At 43.3% G+C, this 20161-nt stretch overlaps 3 protein-coding genes across 4 annotated transcripts in view; 1 reads left to right on the top strand and 2 right to left on the bottom strand.

Moving 5' to 3' along the window:
* LOC117486802 (arf-GAP with GTPase, ANK repeat and PH domain-containing protein 1-like) overlaps positions 1–2889 on the bottom strand; it is a gene marked incomplete at its 3' end in the record, with an annotated part of 32294 nt that extends 29405 nt beyond the window's left edge. Inside the window, 1 exon segment of the mRNA XM_034135355.1 lies at positions 1791–2889. Coding sequence (XP_033991246.1) covers positions 1791–1953 — 163 coding nt within the window.
* Positions 2890–4950: 2061 nt separating this feature from the next.
* On the bottom strand, positions 4951–8938 carry LOC117486812 (ras-related protein Ral-B-like). 2 transcript variants are annotated; one of them, XM_034135372.1, is made up of 7 exons: positions 8812–8938; positions 8237–8313; positions 7894–7921; positions 7409–7540; positions 7060–7268; positions 6325–6499; positions 4951–5822 (listed from the first exon to the last, which is right to left on the bottom strand). In XM_034135372.1, the coding sequence occupies exons 4-7, from the start codon at positions 7520–7522 to the stop codon at positions 5715–5717; spliced, it is 606 nt and encodes a 201-aa protein (XP_033991263.1). In that variant the 5' UTR covers positions 7523–7540; positions 7894–7921; positions 8237–8313; positions 8812–8938; the 3' UTR covers positions 4951–5714. The 2 variants fall into 2 exon arrangements, with proteins under 2 accessions (XP_033991263.1, XP_033991261.1); XM_034135370.1 differs by lacking the exon at positions 8237–8313.
* A 2206-nt stretch (positions 8939–11144) lies between these two features.
* On the top strand, positions 11145–18156 carry LOC117486811 (inhibin beta B chain-like). Its single transcript, XM_034135369.1, is given in 3 exon segments — positions 11145–11655; positions 11657–11864; positions 17344–18156. Coding segments are annotated over 3 exon segments (1176 nt in total). The 5' UTR covers positions 11145–11463; the 3' UTR covers positions 18120–18156.
* Positions 18157–20161: the final 2005 nt, after the last annotated feature.

The following is a 20161-nucleotide window of genomic DNA, read 5'->3' as shown; positions in this document are numbered from 1 at the left end:
TGTGTGTGTGCAGATATCACTGATCAGTCAATTCAATAAAAGACGCTAACAGAAACACCCCCTCCACGCTGAGACGACCTCCCGGCCACTGAGGGTTTGTCAAACCAGCATCTTATTTAACTCAAACTAACATGCGTGTGCTTTACGTACGTGCGTACAGTCAATCAGTGCACAGGCTTCATGTTGCAGGATCTTAGCACACTTTCTAAGTATTTACTGACAAACACACACATGAGTGTTTAGTTATATATTGAAACAGCTGGGTGATGATACATGTGAAGATATAAGTCAATGAATCAATACTGAGTGGTGTGTTCTTTACAAACGCACGCTCAGACTCAGTTAGTCAGAGTCTTAGTTTATAAAGATACGGTTGTGCTAAGTCCCTCCAGAGACACAGTTAGTTCAATCACGTCCAAAAGTCAGTTTTAAGACAACGTGTACTACTTCCACTTTTTAAAAAAAAAACAGAGTGCATGCTGGGACTTCAATCAGGATTATCGCTTGATAACTTCCCTTTGAGTTAAATAGTAATATTACAACAATTGTGCGTTTAAAAAAAAGAGAAATATTGCAGTTTTCCTTCTGATATTTCTGCAGAATTAGGAATTCATGATTGGCGTTTGGTTGGAGGAGGGTATTATGGGATAGTTTGAGGGGAGATCATAGATTTTAGACACAAAAAAGTGCATATTTTACATTAAAAAAGTTAAATATTTCTTGTTTTTCCCCCAATATCTCTGCAGAATCTGGCCTTCAATCACGTCCAAAAGTCTGTTTTAAGACAACGTGTACTACTTCCACTTTTCAATCCAACACATTGTACGTGGATGTAAACAAAGCAAAAAAAACAACAACTATTGACAGCAGAGAAACAACAACAACAACAAGGCAGGAGTTCTCCACGTGTCACAGAGGGTTTGAGGCGAAGCAGCAGCTGCGTGTCTTCAGGTGTCAGGAGATGACAGATCACACTTTCTGTTACAACACACAGCTATGCGTCTTCTTGAAGGTAAAGGCTTTCTTTGCCTCAACACACCAGAGAGGGAACATACCAAGATCTGTGTCTCAAACAACACTTCTAAATACTGCTTTTCACTGTACAGTGTTCTACGTGTTTCATTGTGTTGTTGTGACTCACAACTATTTCCTTCAGGATAAATACATCTTATCTCTCGTCTTATCAACAACAACAACTCAACTTGGCTGTTAAATCAGAAAAGCTGCTTCTCAGGGACTTGAACTTCATTTCATACTTTCTTTAGAGGAACAGCTGATTTCAACTCAAACAACCAGAACCCGACCCACAAAGATGAGCCAGAAGAGTCTCTGAGTCTGAGTCTCTGAGTCTGAGTCTCTGAGTCTGAGTCTCTGAGTCTGAGTCTCTGAGTCTGAGTCTCTGAGTCTGAGTCTCTGTATGAGTCTATTAGTGAGTGAAAACCATTGAGTCTCAGGAGTGAGTCTCAACACAGAACCAGCGCCTGAAGAGTCTCTAAACAAGTGGATGGAATATGATATTAGATAAATCATTTGCAGGAGATTTCTATCCAGTTATTTGGGATGTTTTTGAACAAATTCCCTCTAAAATCATCCATTCCTTCAATGTGTGAACTCAGCATTTCTAAAGTTGTGAATGTGCAACCTCAGAACTAATGGATTTCCTTGGAGCGCGTGCACCACACGTTCTCCCAAAGTCTGACACATAACAGCTCCCATGCAGCGGGGGAAGACCTCTCAGCATTACCCGGGATTGTGTCCCTTTGTAGGGGTTAGGATGTGACTCTTCTTACCTTCGATGGCGATGACATGCTCCCGGATCTGGTTCTGCAGCAGCGGCTCCTCCACCCTCTCCAGCAGCTCGTAGATGGAGTAAATGTTGGGGTGCACGGACTCAAACCTCTGGATCTCGGACCGGATCGCGGCCGAATTGGCCAGGTGTTGCTGGTAGTTCATCTCTGCAACTTTTGGGGGTTTGTTTTCAGGTTTTCAGACAAGAAGCAGTGAGTTTCAAAGCATGCTTTCTCCTCCAGGGAACCCAGGGGGAAGTCAGTGTTAGGTCCCAGGTGTTCCTCCTCTACATGCCTGTTGGGTTTGGATTCAGGTGTTCACACAGGAAGCAGTGACCTCCAGGAGTTTGAAATGATGCTTTCTCCCCAGTGTACCCAATGCATTAGTTCCTCTGTGGTGTGTTCTGCGTGACTCCCACTGTACCCTCCTCTACATGCCTGCTGGAAGATGCATCCCCAGTTTCTGCAGCCAACTTTTGATGCGTTTTAATGTAGTATTTCAGAGAGGAAGGTGAAAGCAGTGACCTCCAGGAGCCTCAAATGATGCTTTCTTCTCAGTGTACCCAATGCATTAGTTCCTCCGTGGTGTGTTCTGCGTGAATCCCAGTGTACCCTCCTCTACATGCCTGCTGGAGGATGCATTCCCAGTTTCCAAAGGAGGCAGCAGGCGTCAATACTGGCCAGAGAAGGCAGCTGTTCTCCGGGGAAACTCACTTCCCAGACCCGTGGAGGGTGACAGATGTTCGGCAAGATGAACACCGCTTCTCCATATCCTCCCCAGTCCTTGTGGGGAAAGAAACCAACACTTCCTCTTCTTGAAGTGGTTTTTAACCCGCTTTTAGAGCCAGAAAGTGAGGAGAAAACGGCCTTGATGCTAGGCGGCTAACGGCTAAGCTAACTAGCTGTTTTGTCTCCAGCTGCGCATTAAAACGCTCCTTAATTTAATTTAAAAACCATCAGATCTCAGCGTTTAAGTGGTTAAATGAATCCACATTTCTGTAGTGATGAGGTTATTCCTGAAGGGTCCGGAACACGGAGATGAAACAGTGCGAGGTGGCTCCTTCCCGAGCAGAGCTGAGAAACATCCCGATCACAGCCTCTGTTTCCCGGCTGGAGATTCACTGAAGAGCCGCGGAGGAAACATGCATAGGGAATGATAGAGCTTCCGGTGGGGACCTTTCAAAATAAAACGGGAGGAATTATTAGAAGTGGAACACACTTTTAATGTGTGTGAGTGTGTGTGTGTGTGTGTGTGTGTGTGTGTGTGAGTGAGTGTGTGTGTGTGTGTGTGTGTGTGTGTGTGTGTGTGTGTGTGTGTGTGTGTGTGTGTGTGTGAGAGAGGGAGAGAGAGGGAGAGAGAGAGAGAGGGAGAGGTATTAAAGTGCAGATTTTAGGGTATGTATTGTTTATTTTTTAATTACACTTCATTGCAGATATTAAATAATATACTTTATTTTGACACTTCTCTGAGTTGAAGTTCAGAGAGCACAGCTGACTCAATTTATGATTTTTTTTAATGTTTTAATTGAATTGTTATTACATTTTTTTTTCAATGTGCCTCTTTTATTGTGAAAACCTCTCTGTTTCCGGTCTCCCTCTGTAAACACTTGGCGCAGCGGTTCAGGGAGATACTCACTGCGTGCATGCTGCGCAAAAACGACCCAAACTAATACAAATTGGTGATTTATTTAGGATATTATGAAACTACAGGGTTTATTAAATGTTTTCCTCTTTTAGAATCAAACTGCAAAAGAATCACAACAACATTTCAGTGTTTATTTGCTTTATTTATCCAACTTTGGAGCAACGTAAACACACTCAATTCATTTCTTGCTTAATTAAAAGTATTAATAAAAATATATATATTCCCCCAAAAAATGTATGCTCTTGACATTAAATTAGCTGAAAAAAGTCTAAATCAAAACATAAATAATTTGAATAATTATAGTGTCTGAAAAATTACTAAAAATGATTATTGTTGTTTTTACATTTTCTTTTCTGTTCTGGTGGGTTTAATGTCTCTCTAATCAAAACGCAAGTCAGGGGTGCCCTCTGGTGGTCAGATAATATATTACAGCTCGTAAATGAAATGTATAATAATTTTCATTTCACGTTTTTCTCCCAATTTGAGAAGTCATAAAATACATTTAATACAAACAAATAATTGTAGATATATATCTGCACCTGGGATGTTTAATTAAAGCAACAAAACATATGTAAAAATTACTTAAAATGTTAATTCTGTGTTAAAACCATAGACTGTATATATAAAGGTTATACATGTTCTCACTTTCTGGTGGGTTTAATGTCTCTCTAATCAAAACGCAAGTCAGGGGTGCCCTCTGGTGGTCAGATAATATATTTAGGTGATTATTATTTTCACCTGAAAATTACATTTTAAATCATTTTAATTCCACGTTTGTCTTCCAGATTGAGAAGTAATAAAATACATTTAATTAAAAGAATAATGTAGACATGTATCTGCATATGAGTTGTTTAATTAAAGCATCAAAACATCTGGGAAAATTACTTAAAGTGTTCATTTTGGTGTTAAAACTCACATGTTCTCACTTTCTCGTGGGTTTAATGGACTCTTTAATCAAAGCTAAGTCAGGGGTGCCCTCTGGTGGTCAGATAATATATCACAGCTCGTAAATTAAATGTATAATGATTTAAATGTTACGTTTTTCTCCCGTTTTGAGAAGTATTAAAATAAATTGAATGAAATACAATTATTTTAGATATTTATCTGCCTCTGAGATGTTTGCTTGTGTTATAATTATTGGTACTTTTACCTTCTAAATAAATAAAGAAGCATTGATTTCCACCTATCAGAGCTGGCTATTTTTAAGTAATGCTTCAATCTGAAATATACAATAACAAAAATACATGTACAATTATATAAATACAACAATATATTTACAATTGATTTATTTTTCTTATCCCAAAATATGTCCCCAATTTATTTGATTAAATGGGAATTTCTTTGAAATAAAAACTCTATTTTATTCCAAATAAAAGATAAAAAATAATGTAAATTAAGGTAATAAATTAAATAGAAATGTATGTGATTATATGTGTATTTTTATAACTTTATACATACTTTTAATCCATGTTTTATAATGAAAAATGATGTGTTTACGCATAAAAAACTCCCAAAACCTTCATTTTTTAACATTTCTTTTTATTATGAAACAGAGTGTAGTTTGTCTGCATGGGAAACCCAAACATGGAGTAAAGTGTCTTCAAGAAGAAAGAGAGTGATTTAAATAGCAGATTCCCTTTTAAACGTGATGGTTCATGGAGTGACGAGTGAAGCAGCGGAGCGTCAGGAATGTGGAAAAAATATATACTTTAAGGCACAAAATCTCCTCCTTTGGGAAATACTCTGCTCTGATTGGTTAGCTTGGAGAAGTCCCGCCCCCTTAGCCTATATCATGTGTCGGAGCGCTAGCCAATAGGAGCGTAGTGACGTCACCGTGCTCCAGAACTTTGGGGTTTTAGCCTCTGCAGACCGTTGACATGCACACAAACACAGCACAATGAGGCCTCAGCAGAATGAAGGTTTCTTTTTACAGCGTTTGGCCAAAAGTCAACGGACATATTTCGGTATTTCTGATCCGATTGAGGCTCCTCTGAAGCGTGCACTCATTGCTTATCTGCAGATCCAATATCCGGGCATGAGAAACTCAAATAAAGTGGACTTTTGGAACGAGCAACGATTCGTCTCTGATTTCTAGTCATATTTTCTGGTCGCTGAGTTTTCTGCCCGACGACACGAACCCAAGTGTCCGTTTACTTTTGGCCATGAATTTGAGGCAGGAGACAGGAAGTGACCTCACACACAGGTACATAGATTTGGCTTTTATACATGTGCAGGTGAGAGGAAGTGTTTCCTCTTCCTGTTAGAGTCCGTCTGACTTCCTGTTAGAGGAGGCAGCAGTGCTTCTTCTTCTTCTTTCCGCTCGGACCGTTCTTGTCTTTGCAGTCGGCCATTTTCTTCTTACGCACCTCCCTCATCAGGTCGAAGAACACCTGGAGACACAGGTGAGGAGGGGGGGTCAGTAGGTGAGGAGGGGGGGTCAGTAGGTGAGGAGGGGGGGTCAGTAGGTGAGGAGGGGAGGTCAGTAGGTGAGGAGGGGGGTCAGTAGGTGAGGAGGGGGGGTCAATAGGTGAGGAGGGGGGGTCAATAGGTGAGGAGGGGGGGTCAGTAGGTGAGGAGGGGGGGTCAATAGGTGAGGAGGGGGGGTCAGTAGGTGAGGAGGGGAGGTCAGTAGGTGAGGAGGGGGGGTCAATAGGTGAGGAGGGGGGGGTCAATAGGTGAGGAGGGGGGGTCAATAGGTGAGGAGGGGGGGTCAGTAGGTGAGGAGGGGGGGTCAGTAGGTGAGGAGGGGGGGTCAATAGGTGAGGAGGGGGGGTCAGTAGGTGAGGAGGGGGGGTCAGTAGGTGAGGAGGGGGGGTCAGTAGGTGAGGAGGGGGGGTCAGTAGGTGAGGAGGGGGGGTCAGTAGGTGAGGAAGGATTGATGAGTGTGTGTACCTTGTCTACGTTGGCTCTTGTTTTGGCGGAGGTCTCTACGTACTGCACGCCCCATTCTGCCGCCCGATTGGTCGCCTCTTCAGCGGAGACCCGCCTCCTTTCCTCCAGGTCAGACTTATTTCCCACCAATAGGAGAGGGATGCTGTCCTCCTCTTTCACCCTGAGGATCTGCTCTCTACACACACACACACACACACACACACACACACACACACACACACACACACACACACACACACACACACACACACACACACACACACACACACACACACACACACACACACACACACACACACACACACACACACACACACACACACACACACACACACACACACACACACACACACACACACACCACACACACACACCACACACACACACACACACACACACACACACACACACACACACACACACACACACACACACACACACACACACACACACACACACACACACACACACACCCACACACACACACACACACACACACACACACACACACACACACACACACACACACACACACACACACACACACACACACACACACACACACACACACACACACACACACACACACACACACAGCTATTGTTGAGTCAGATGTCTTTCTGTTGAGTTGTGTTTCTTGTAATCTCAATTTATAAGTCAGTTTTTTTAAATATAATTGATGCCTAAACCTTTGATAATAGACCTTTAAAGAGTTCCTGTTCGTGGCGTCCGTACCTGAAGTCTGCGGTGGCGCTGAAGGACTCGTGCTCGGTGATGGAGAACAGCAGCAGGAAGCCCTCTCCACTCCTGAAATAATTGTCCCTGATGGCGGCGTAGTCCTCCTGTCCCGCCGTGTCCAAGATATCGATCTGAACGTCTTCCCCGTCCAGGACCACCTTCTTCCTGTAGCTGTCGGCCTTCGTGGGCTCGTAGTCCTCCACGAACTGGAAGAGGACGAGATTAATCACATGATTTATACAATTATCTTTTACCAGAGTATTTTTAAACACGAGTATCTGTACTTCTACTTGAGTGAAGGATGTGTGCCCCAGTGGCTGATGGGTAATGTAGTTCAGGGTCTCACCTCGTCGTACATGAACTGTAAGGTGAGGGCGGACTTCCCGACCCCCCCGCTGCCCACCATGATCACTTTATGAAGCGCCAGAGACGTCTGGTTCTTATTCTTCCCCGACGCCATTCTGACCAATCAGAGCCGCTGAGGAAATACACAAATAGACAAATATAAATTAATACATTTAAATATATTTATTCAGTCATTCATATTTTTAAAAACCTCCTGGATATGTGCATGCTCTAAAGTATTTTTAAAAAGCTTATTTTCAATTAAAATAAATCCTAGAAATTTAAAATATGTTCATTTCAGGTTATGATAATCAGCAGCCAGCTAAGTGATGATTAAAATGTGTCTCCATTTTAATATTTAAGCAGTCATTAATATTTTTAAAAACCTCCTGGATAATGTGCATGCCCTAAATTATTTTTAGAAAGCTTATTTTCCATTCAAATAAACTAAGAAATGTTAAATATATTAATTTAAATTATACTTACCAAGCTCTTAAAGCACTTTACAACAGGCCTGTAACAGAGATGTGTTACACATGTTATTAACCTGACAATAACAGTGATTACACACTTATTAAACATCTATCATGTGTTAATTATATTCATTTTAGTGCAATAATCTCATTTATTTCAGGGAGAAAATGACATTTAACCTAGTCAAATATTTACATGTATTCTAGTGCATTAAATACATTGATTTTATGCATTAATAACGTGTATTCTGGTGCAAAATGTGTCTTTAATGAATGGTTTGCATGTTTTTGCAGGACTTTATCTCAGAATGGAGTATTTTAAGTGTTTTATGAGTACTTTTTCTGCAGATAAATACCTGCATACTTGTCCCAGCACTTACACCCTCCTCTAATAGAGTGTGTAGGTGATAAAGAGCCACTGTAAACACACACACTGCGGTGGAAACACACACTGTGAGTGGACACACACACACACACACACTTCACAGTGACCTTTATGGCTGTAATGCGGGCTGCAAGGACAATAACATGAGGGCAGAAAGGGAAAATATGACCTGTTTTTACTGTAAAAGCAAGCTGGATAACCCCGAGTCATGTTGGCAGTGAAGCAAATAAGAAATGCATGAGTAGTTAGGCTGTTTGAGTAAAAGAGGAACTATATTTCATGTTCCTCTCTGCAACACCAGCTGACATATCAACGAGTTTCTACAAGACACTACACAGCCACTACAAGCTCCCGCCTCCTGCCTGCCTCTGATTGGCTCATACTCCCCTATCTCGCTCCCTATTGGCTGCTGGCGGTGTCACTCACTAACTGATAGCTAGCCGCGATAGATAACGCTTTAGGCGAATTCAGAGAAAACTGCCTTAAAACGTAACGTAGAAAGTTCAAAGCTGGTTTAAACAACGCGGAATACGTGTCGGAACTCACCTGCTAACGTGTTGTGGTGGCTGTAGCTAAGGAATCCGCCATAAACTGAGAAAAACACAAACTTTTTACAAGTTAAACGGGAGATTCTGCCGCACCTTGTACAGGGACTCAAACAAAGATCATGTGTTACAACAAGAGGAGTGACTCTGTGGTTAAAAACGAAGCCAGGAACAGCGCCTGGAGTTATTTATTCCTTCTAATAAAACTATAAAGAAATACAGTGAATCAATACTATTTGTAGTAGGTTGGTTAGTTAGACAACATGTACTTCAAATGTAGTCATATCAGATTTAAAATACGGCTTTTACAAACAGTTCACGGCTTTATGGACTCGGGAAACAGACGCGGAGTGATACATCATACCTTTTCCTCTGATCTTTGATAACGTTAACCGGATGTGATGTCACGGAATTCCTTGTATTCCTTTAAATTGAGTTTTGTATTGGTTTTAACTTAACAACCATAGTTATAATTATACTATTTTTAAAAGGAGAAAAAAATATAAGTGATAAACAATTAAATTATTAAAAATGGACTTTGAATATAAATGTTTTTCTTGAAATTATTATGATTATATTTAACATACCAAAAATGTAAATAATAACCCTAAAAAAGTGGATGCGTTGAGAACTGTATAAAAAATCAAAGTATAAATTAATAAAATAAATAAATGGAGTAATAGGACCAGAGTATAATTAATTTTATCAACAATTTAATACATTTGCAATATTTATGGGGTAAAATATAATATAAAAAATGTGATTTATACAGATTTCACCTACCTGTAGTTTCACTGTTTGTCCCGCAGATGGCGCCATTTCCTCACTTTCGCCACTGCTGTTAAACAGATATATATTGTCTGTATACAATGAGGTTAAATAACTACATTAAACACCCCTGAATTTCCCTTTAAAACACCTCAAAAGTGACTTAAAGTTATAAATATGTTCTTTTATTGCGCCTTTAATTATATTATACCTTTAATTATATTATAATTAAATTATACGTGTTTATTATCCCTGTCGACGGTAAGAATTTGGTTTTATTTGCATGGTGTTATGAATAAAATTAAATAAACCCGGGTCACATGATGAGGGCCTCTTCGGCCTCATGTTGTTTTAGGTTATGATAATCAGAGGTCAGAGGTCAGCTCCGCGTCTCCAGTTGCTCATTTGGTTTTTCTGAGTTTCTCGAACAAATGCTTTTGTGGTTTTTCGTCTCAAATTGAGGGACTTTTGACTCGAAAAACTCAGGTTGTTTCCATATTTGAGGGCTTTCAGAGGATTAGAAGCAGCTAAAATACAAAAGTGATGTTTAAAACGTGTCTCCTGTGGTATTTAGGGACTTTTATTTTTGAAATATCAGTCATTTACCTTAAAGATTGTGTTTAAATGTTGCCAAAAACACATTAATCTCAGTTTATTTGCATATTTTGAGTCTTTTTGAGATTTAAAAGCAGGTTAAATACAGCAAAGAGTGTTAATACATGTCTCATTCAGCATTTAGGGACTTTTATTCTGAAATATCAGTGATTTATTTGCTATAAACACACACAGGCTCAGGTTAATTACATATTTAGAGTCTTTTTTAGGATTATAGATAATAGATCAATTAATACAATGAGTGTTATTGATCATGTCCTGCAGGTGACTTTTATTCTGGTGTTTATTACATGTCCTTTAAAGATTATAATTTACTTTTGGTCACTGAACCCTTTTCTATAACAGCATGTCACTGTGATTGGTCCTAAGGTCACTTAGCCCCGCCCCCTTTCTCTCTTTAACCCCTATCCATCTGCTAATTAAAGGATCCCAAAAGTCTAATTAGTGACAAAAAGAAGCACATTTTGTCTCTAAACAGGGTTTTTTGGGGGTCTTTACAAGTGATTGGTCCTGGGGGAGTGTCACGAAGCCCCGCCCCCTCTCTTAAGCCCCGCCCCCTGACTTTGGCCCCTGTATATAAAAGTTTCCTCTCAGTTTTGGGGATGTGAGTGTCAGAGGCAGCATGGAAACACCTCCCTGTGCAGAGGAGGAACAACATGGAGTCACTTTCATCTGGAAGGACCAGACTGCTCCTTCTGCTGCGGGACGGGATGCTGTGAGGAGAGACACCGTTTAACCCGGGATACTGAGGACCATAACTCGGGATAAACCTGGGATAAACCTGGGATACAGAGGACATCAGAGACCCTGCACACAGAGGATATATTACCCGGGATAAAGATAGAATACTGCAGGAAGAAAGAGGACCAAACAACCCTGCAATAAGAGGACAGATAACCCGGGATAAAGAGGACAGATAACCCGGGATAAACAGTGAGGAAAACCGGGATAAAGAGGACCATATAACCCGGGATAAAGAAGGACTAAAGTCGGGTAAAACAGGACATATACCCGGGGGGAAAGTGTGAGAAAACTCGGGAGTAAAGAGGACATATAACCCAGGTTCAAAAGTGAATCTAACCCGGGATAAAGGGAGAGAAGACACGGGATAAAGAGGACATCAAGTCGGGATAAGGAGCGTTTATACCCCGGGATAAAGAGCCTTTCTAACCCGGGTTAAAGCGGACCGCAGCGCCATGTGAGCGCAGTGTTTGGATCTTTACATCTACAGAAACTCAGAGAAAGTTTCCTCTTCTTCTTCTCTCGGAAAATGAGCATCTGTTTCTTCCGCCTCCTCGCTCTCTTCGTGGCTGCCGCGTCACTGCGCACCGTTGACGCGTCACTGCGCGCCGCTTCTGCCGCGTCGCTGGACAGCTGCGCGTCGTGCGGCGTCGACGCGGCAGCGGTGCGCAGTGACGCGGCAGAAGCGGCGTTGCTGCGCGGAGACTTTCTGGAGGCGGTGAAAGCGGCACATCCTCACGCGCCTGCAGATGCGCGAGAGACCCAACATAACGCACCCGGTGTCGCGCGCTGCCATGGTGACGGCGCTGCGCAAGCTGCACGCGGGGAAGGTGCGCGAGGACGGCCGCGTGGAGATCCCCAACCTGGACGGGCACGCGATGAGCAACGAGGTGCACGAGGACTCCGAGATCATCAGCTTCGCGGAGAGAGGTGCGGCATGAAGGATACATGGAGTTTATATGGGAGACATGTGACTTTATTACATTTTAAACACTAATGTTCTTAAATATAACTCCACAAAAGACAAGATAGGGTGACAGAGAGATAGATGTCCCACTCTAAGCTCCATTTATTCAGGAACATTAGGGAATACATTGGTTTATATGGAGAAATATGTCATTTTAACCGCCGACTTACACCTGAAAAGTGTGGAAAATAACATTTAACACACATTTGATTATAAATAACATTTGATTATAAAAAACATTTGATTATAAATAACTCCAAAAAAGACAAGAGTTCTCACTTTAGGAGAATTTGAGGTAAAACATGATTTTAATTCAGAAATCTGTCATTTAACCTTCAACAAAAGACCAGATGACCCACCTGTATGGTCAACTGATTCAAGAGAATTAAAAATGTTAAGAATAATAGTGAGAAAGGTTAGATTATTGCGTTGTTCTGTGTGCATTTAAAGCTTCCTGCAGAAAGAGGAAAGCTGTGATTACTTGTTGTAAAGAAGTATGTAGATTTTGATGCGCGTCAAAGGGAAGTCTCCTTGCAGGATCAAAACGGAGAAAATCCTGTATTTTAACCCTCATTTTATTTAAAAACCCACAGCATTTAGTCTGGAACAGTTGCATCAAGTTGTGAGAAAGAACATTATTTAGTGGTTTTCAGCTTTTTATACAGAAAATAAGATTGAATCCAAGGTGTCTGTGCAGCTGAGTTAGTCTTTGCAAGGAGAAGTGATGCAGGAGCTGGTTTGAGTTGAAAGTGCATCATATCTCCTCCTGAAAAGCACCTGAGAGTCGGCCTCAGGTCATCAGGGAGAGCAGACTCTGGGTGAGGGGAATGGGAATACAAGTGAGTTTTCTTTGGGCTTTATGGCTCTCTGGGGGAGCGTAAAGGGAGACAGGACACTTGTTGTACTCTGTGAAATACAATATCAGGTGTGTGTGTGTGTGTGTGTGTGTGTGTGTGTGTGTGTGTGTGTGTGTGTGTGTGTGTGTGTGGCAGTCTTTATGTGCTGCGGCTGAACGAGACCCAGACAACGAGCTGATGGTGAACAGATGTTGAAAGCCCCGCCAAAATACAAGCGTGTGTGCATACAGCTGATCCCGTCTGTCATCACCTTCACAGAGAGTGTGTGTGTGGTGTGTGTGGTGTGTGTGTGTGTGTGTGTGTGTGTGTGTGTTATCTGAGGGTATTGTAGAGTGTGTGTGTGTGTGTGTTATCTGAGGGTATTGTAGAGTGTGTGTGTGTGTGTGTTATCTGAGGGTATTGTAGAGTGTGTGTGTGTGTGTGTTATCTGAGGGTATTGTAGAGTGTGTGTGTGTGTGTGTGTGTTATCTGAGGGTATTGTAGAGTGTGTGTGTGTGTGTGTGTGTTATCTGAGGGTATTGTAGAGTGTGTGTGTGTGTGTGTTATCTGAGGGTATTGTAGAGTGTGTGTGTGTGTGTGTTATCTGAGAGTATTGTAGAGTGTGTGTGTGTGTGTGTGTTATCTGAGGGTATTGTAGAGTGTGTGTGTGTGTGTGTGTTATCTGAGGGTATTGTAGAGTGTGTGTGTGTGTGTGTGTGTTATCTGAGGGTATTGTAGAGTGTGTGTGTGTGTGTGTGTTATCTGAGAGTATTGTAGAGTGTGTGTGTGTGTGTGTGTTATCTGAGAGGTATGTAGAGTGTGTGTGTGTGTGTGTGTTATCTGAGGGTATTGTAGAGTGTGTGTGTGTGTGTGTGTTATCTGAGAGTATTGTAGAGTGTGTGTGTGTGTGTGTGTGTGAGTGTGTGTGTGTGTGTGAGTGTGTGTGTGAGTGTGTGAGTGTGTGTGTGTGGTGTGTGTGTGTGTGATGTGTGGTAGTGTGTGTGTGTGTGTGCGTGAGTGTGTGTGTGTGTGAGTGTGTGGGTGTGTGAGGTGTGTGGTGTGTGTTGTGTGTTGTGTGTGTGTGTGTGGTGTGTGTGTGTGTGGTGTGTGTAGTGTGTGTGTGGTGTGTGTGTGTGTGTGTGTAGTGTGTTGTGTGTGTGTGTGTGTGTGTGTGTGTGTGTGTGTGTGTGAGTGTGTGGTCTAAAGGTAGTGTTCTTGTCTGTAGGGCTGCAGCTCAGTTTTGTTTTGTGTGTCAAACGTTAGAAAATAGTGAAAATGTGCCGCTGACGTCTTTAAAAGTCTTGTTTTGTCACTTTTTTTATATGAAATAGAGAAAAGCATCAAATCAACAGGTTTTAGAGGACATATAATTCACAGACATTTTAAATGGAGCATGACTTCTCGCTGCAGTTCGGACGATCCATCAACAACCGTTTGGTGCAGGGAGATGAAGCATGCTCAGATTTGAGGTTTCTTTCACGGTGCATTAAAGTGCTTGATATAAAGTTGGACATCTGAACATCCAGGCCCCCCACTCGCCGTGTTGTGTTCACTTGTATCCCCAGTTTAAAGAGGCGAACAGCATCTGAAGACATTTGGCATGAGAGATCAGATGAAGCCGTTTCTTTTAAGTTGCATTTAAGCACTTGATAGAAAGTTGGACATCAGGCCTCCCACCGCAGGGGGTCTTTCAGCCTCAGATGTTGCTCTGCAGGCTGCAGACCCTCAGACAAAACTCAGGGCAACACACACACACACACACACACACACACACACAGACACACACACACACACACACACACACACACACAGACACACACACACACACACACACACAGACACACACACACACACACACACACACACACACAGACACACACACACACACACACACACACACACACACACACAGACACACACACACACACACACACACACACACACACACACACTGAGGAAACCTGGCATTATTCAGACCTTAAATATTAAAGTATTCCCAGTCCAGAGGCTCTTATAGCTTCTGTGTGTGTGTGTGTGTGTGTGTGTGTGTGTGTGTGTGTGTGTGTGTGTGTACGTGTGTGTGGGTGTGTGTGTGTGTGTGTGTGTGTGTGTGTGTGTGTGTGTGTGGGTGTGTGTGTGTTGTGTGTGTGTGTGTGTGTGTACGTGTGTGTGGGTGCATGTGTGTGTGGTGTGTGTGTGTGTGTGTGTGTGTGTGTGTGTGTCTGTGTGTGTGTGTGTGTGTGTGTGTGTGTGTGTTTCCCCTCAGTATAAGGTCAGAGCTTTTGTGTCGGCCGTCGCGCAGCCTGCATGCAGATTGACGCCATTACCATTCAGTGTGTGTTTGTGTGTGTGTGTGTGTTTGTGTGTGTGTGTGTGTTTGTGCGTGTGTGTGTGTGTGTGTGTGTGTGTGTGTGTGTTCTTACATCATCTTAAACACTCAAAGCGGTTGCAAAATGTCTGAATTTCAGCAAAAAACCCTGATTTTAAAGGTTTTTTTTCGACTAAATTCCGGCTTTAACTAGCGACACATTATGGGATGCATGCTTCACATTCTGTCCTGCAGCACAGAGCGTTTATTTATCCGCCTCACTAAACACTGGTCACCAGAAAGAAATCAAAACCTAAATATTTGCGTAATTGAACATCAAGTCAGTTTCAACAGCTGCTGCCGCTTCATGCTGACTCTGCACAATTCAGTTTCAGGGCATTGAGCAGTGATGGAGAAAAGAGAGAGTGCAGATCAGATATATAACAATACTACTAATAATATCAAAATAATCTCATCTCCTGATTTGAATTGAAATGAAAACAGCGTGAGAGTTGTATCGCTGCCCCCTGCAGAGCGTGCACCTGCAGCAGCGTGTCCTGAGTAATGACTATCAGGAGATGGAAGAGGGGAAACATGTGGAGGCACGACTTGGAAAACACCTCGTGATCGACGCCTCAAAACTCCACGTTTCTGCTTCAGCGAATTCACGAGACATCTCTGCAGGATTTGAGGAGATTTAGTCGCTTTTCGAGTCGTGTTTCTCTCAGGATGTTTACAACCCAACATCAAAACCTTCTGCTCCTTAATGGGAGCTCTGGCTTCAGAAAGACTCACAATGAGAGACCAGTACGAGCAAATAAACACGGGTAAAAGCAGCCGTTCATTAGCTGAGGGAAAGTCTGATTAAACCATCAGATCATCTGACGCACACTATTGGACATTGCAATCTCCTTTTTGCTTTAAAACTTTAAAATACTACTTTGTTTGAAGGTAAGTGCATCAGCCTGCTGCACGTTGAGATCAAGATGAACGGTGCACAGCGTGGGGCTTTTGTAACTGGCTTTGTTCTCCAGCACACTATCTAATCACAAAGACGCTATGGACACAAACGGTGTTGAGAACAAGTCACTCCCACAGCGGAGGAAACGTCAGTATTGATCGTGATCCTGCCACGGCTCGGTCTCATAATGAAGACGTTGAGGGATGATTCCAGAAAGTGTCCGAACACCTCGGCTGCCCCCCCCCCCCCCCCCCCCCTCTCTCTCCAAACCCTTTAATCGCTCCACCAATGAGCCGATGCCCGCCAAAATAAAAGCCTCTGAGCATTTGCAGCCTGCCACGGTTTCTGAGAAGCAGCCAGTGTGATGGAAATGCTTTCCCTCGCTTCTCCATTCTCTCCGATTGTTGCCGCCTCTCCCTCTCTCTCTTTGTGAGGAAGCAGAAGATCTCATTTTCAGGCAGCACAACAGAGCCTTTGAACCTTTGTGCAACGCTCTTTTAACCCCCCCCCCCCCCCTGCCTCTAAACTTCTAGTATTTGGGCCAATTTGGAGGCCAAGTGGCTCGATGCCCAGCGCTTCCTGTCACAGTGCTGCCACCCTCAACTGGTGTCGCACTTTAATCTGTCCCCAAGTGTTTGCAAACATCTTCACAATGAGCACCGTGACCAAAAACTGGATTTAAATACCCCCCCCCCCCCAGTTCGTGCAATTCAGTTCAATTCCTGGAGATTTCTTGGGCGTGATCCAAAGTGAATGTTTGCAAACATCTTCAAAATGATTGTATTTGAATGCCTCAGATGATCCGTTGTTGGTGTTTGGTTAGAGTTCGGTTACGTCTTCAAAGTGTTGAGCGATTGTCCGCCGATCAGTTCTCAGCCACACCAGCTGATCCTCTGTAATCTGCAGAGTTATAGACGTGTTAGAAAACCGTCAGAAACCAAAGCTATCTGACAAATGCAAAGTGAATTACAGAAGATATCAGACAATGAAAGACTTCTTTGAATAATCAGATCAGATGAAAAGTGTCCGAATGTTAGAGTGTTCTTGGTGACTTTATTAACGATGACCCCCTGTGTTCTTTACACGTAAAGCTTCTAGCCAATCAGAAGGGTGGGGGTTCAATTCCTGGAGTTGTATTGGGCCAGATCCAATGAATGTGGACCTTCAAAGTGATTGTATTGAAATGCCCCAGATGATCCGTTGTTGGCGGTTGGTTAGAGTTCGGTTAAGTCTTCAAAGTGATTTTCCACCAATCAGTTCCCAGCCACTAAAGTCTGAATGTTAACGTGTTCTTGGTGACTTTTTTAACAATGACCCCCTGTGTTTTTGCTCCTCAGACGACACGTTGACCTCCAAGACCAGCCTGTTCTTCTTGATCTCCAGCGAGGGGAACCAGAACCTCTTCGTGACGCAGGCCGTCCTCTGGCTCTACTTCAAGCTGCTTCCTTCTCCTCTGGAAGTCCGTCCGCGGCGCAAAGTCACCGTGAAGGTTTACTTCCAGGAGCCGGGCCTCGGCAGCAAGTGGAACCTGGTGGAGAAACGCGTGGATCTGAAGCGAAGCGGCTGGCACACCTTCGTGCTAACGGACGCCGTGCGGCTGGTGTTTCAAAAGGGCGATCGGCGGCAGAATCTGGACGTTCGCTGCGAGGGTTGCGAGTCCGAAGGCGTCGTTCCGCTTCTTCTCAACAACAACGACGAGTCGCATCGCCCATTCCTCGTGGTGCAGGCGCGTCAAACCGACAGCAAGCATCGCATCCGAAAACGAGGGCTCGAGTGCGACGAAAGCAGCGGTCTTTGTTGCCGACAGCAGTTCTACATCGACTTCAGGCTCATCGGATGGAACGACTGGATCATCGCGCCCTCGGGGTACTTTGGGAACTACTGCGAGGGGAACTGTCCGGCGTACATGGCGGGCGTTCCCGGGTCGGCGTCTTCTTTCCACACGGCCGTGGTGAATCAGTACCGGATGAGAGGCATGAGTCCAGGGTCCATGAACTCCTGCTGCATCCCCACCAAGCTCAGCACCATGTCCATGCTCTACTTCGACGACGAGTACAACATCGTGAAGAGAGACGTTCCCAACATGATCGTGGAGGAGTGCGGCTGCGCCTGAAAGAAGAAGAAGAACTTATTAATCCCTCACAGGGACATTTCTTTCTTTCTCCACTCTGTTGTGCTTTTACACACACAGAGGAGGACACACACACACACACACACACACACACACACACACACACACACACACACACACACACACACACACACACACACACACGCAGAGCAGAGAAGTTGCCAGTTTTCCGGCGCCAAGGGAGCAGTTTCGAGGTTAGGTGCCTTGCTCAAGGGCACCTCGGCAGTGGCCTATAAGGTGTGATACCCTGTAAGGCTCACTCCATTTTTTTGTTTTGGTCCGATCGGGACGTGAACCAACGACCCTTCAGTTCCAAGATCAAGTCGGACTGAGCCACTGCCGCCTCCAAAAAGGACTTCATTACGACAAACGAATATAGAAGATATTTATGGACGATGGAGAAAGCGCACACACAACCTCATGGACACGTATCTACGCACCCTCATGTACGCCTGCACAGAAACTTGTATATATATTTATGTTTGTTGATATATTTCGTTATATTCTCTGGTTGGAAGACGGTTTCCGAGTCCTTCAAAAGGGACGTTCTCTTCCAAATCTTTAAATACAATCAAGTTCTTCATGAGATATCTGTGAGATAGTGAGGACTGATGTAACCTAGCCTTCACAGAGCATGTTCGAGGAGGTAGATTTGGGATGAAACTCTTCACCCAACCAGAGGAGCCTTAACGGAGTCACAACAGTTGGGCTTTGATTCGACAATGACTCTTTAAAGAGCAACAAACACGCGGTACAAGCACTGAAGATGTTAAAACATCAGTCAACCAACGTACAGCACTTCTTCTGGTCACGAGTCACATTGAAATACAAGCTGATACCAATCTTTCCAAACACAGAAGGAAACTGTAGAGACTTTTCCACTGTCGCTGATCAAATCCTCAAATCTAGAAAGGTAGACTAAAGGGAGAACTGGGAATTTGAAAAGGTTGTTTTTCTGATCGCTGGTTTCCATCATCTTCAAACTTTATCGACCAAGAGCAAGCTTGACACTTCTGGTAATTTGTGAAATCAATATTCTTATTTCTACATCCAACATTAAGGGATTTGCAGCCTCAGAATAATAGATATTCTTGGAGCATGTCTTCTTTTCAATTACAAAAGCGTGCACCAAGTTTCTCCCAAAGTTTGACACGTTCAGATTTGCACTTGGCATCTTGTTGCCGACCACAAAAGAGCAAATTGGTCGAGAACGTTTTGCCAAGAAAGTGTTTCCCCGCAGGAATCTGAGGCTTTCCAACACAGACCACATGTGGGCTGAAACCAGGGAACACAAGGCACCATCCAAACCACAAATGGTTCCCGACGTTATAAACGTGTCCTGGGTCCCGTCAGAGGTCTCAGATTGGCGTCCAAACTTCCTCTTTGGTCTCAAGGAACGCCATCTTCCAGAAACTCTTTCATAGCGTTCCCAACACACGGAGATGATGGAAACAAGTCAGGAGTAACCTCGCATTTATCCAATTTAGTTTAGATATTCCCAGAAACCCTTCAGAGTCCTTCCAGTCGATCCAATCAGTGAAGAGTTGCCATATTGCTCCGTTTCCCCGACCACACTTTGATAGCACTTGCAGATTGAAATGCCTTTTGAACGAGCCCACAGTCCTTGTAAAAGAAATAAGTGCCGCATGAGCTATGCAATGTATAGTATTTACCATTTACACACACCAATACTTGAAATGTTAGTGTTTGTAAGCGAGCGGGTCGGCTTTGGACAGCAGGAGGCAGAGTTTACTTTAAATAAAATGTGTTTCTAGTTAACTATGTACTGATTCAGCTCCACTTCAAATGTATATTTCCAACAAAAAGCATTTAAAAAAAGCCTCTTTCCATTCGGTTTGTAGTGAAAATCAACCCTGAAATGTACATTATTATGACACAAAATGTTTTTTCCCAATTATATTCTGAAGAAAATGTAATTTTTGATGGTGTTTCCAGTCTTTGAAACAATGCCTTTACAGTGAATGATCTCTGGTGCATTGCAATTCTTTCTAAAAGCATTGGTT

This window comes from Trematomus bernacchii, unplaced genomic scaffold (genome assembly GCF_902827165.1).
Source record: "Trematomus bernacchii unplaced genomic scaffold, fTreBer1.1, whole genome shotgun sequence".
NCBI lineage: Eukaryota > Metazoa > Chordata > Actinopteri > Perciformes > Nototheniidae > Trematomus > Trematomus bernacchii.
Note: the sequence above shows the minus strand (reverse complement) of the source record. Positions and strands in the feature narration are given on the sequence as shown.

What these genes read in the sequence shown, in the direction of transcription:
- LOC117486812 (XM_034135372.1), bottom strand. Translation starts at nt 7,522, where the DNA reads ATGGCGTCGGGGAAGAATAAGAACCAGACGTCTCTGGCGCTTCATAAA. An exon ending in AGCGCCACCGCAGACTTCAG is followed by an intron (nt 6,500 to 7,059) that starts GTACGGACGCCA and finishes GTGTGTGTGTAG; the next exon opens with AGAGCAGATCCTCAGGGTGA. An exon ending in CAAGAGCCAACGTAGACAAG is followed by an intron (nt 5,823 to 6,324) that starts GTACACACACTC and finishes CTGTGTCTCCAG; the next exon opens with GTGTTCTTCGACCTGATGAG.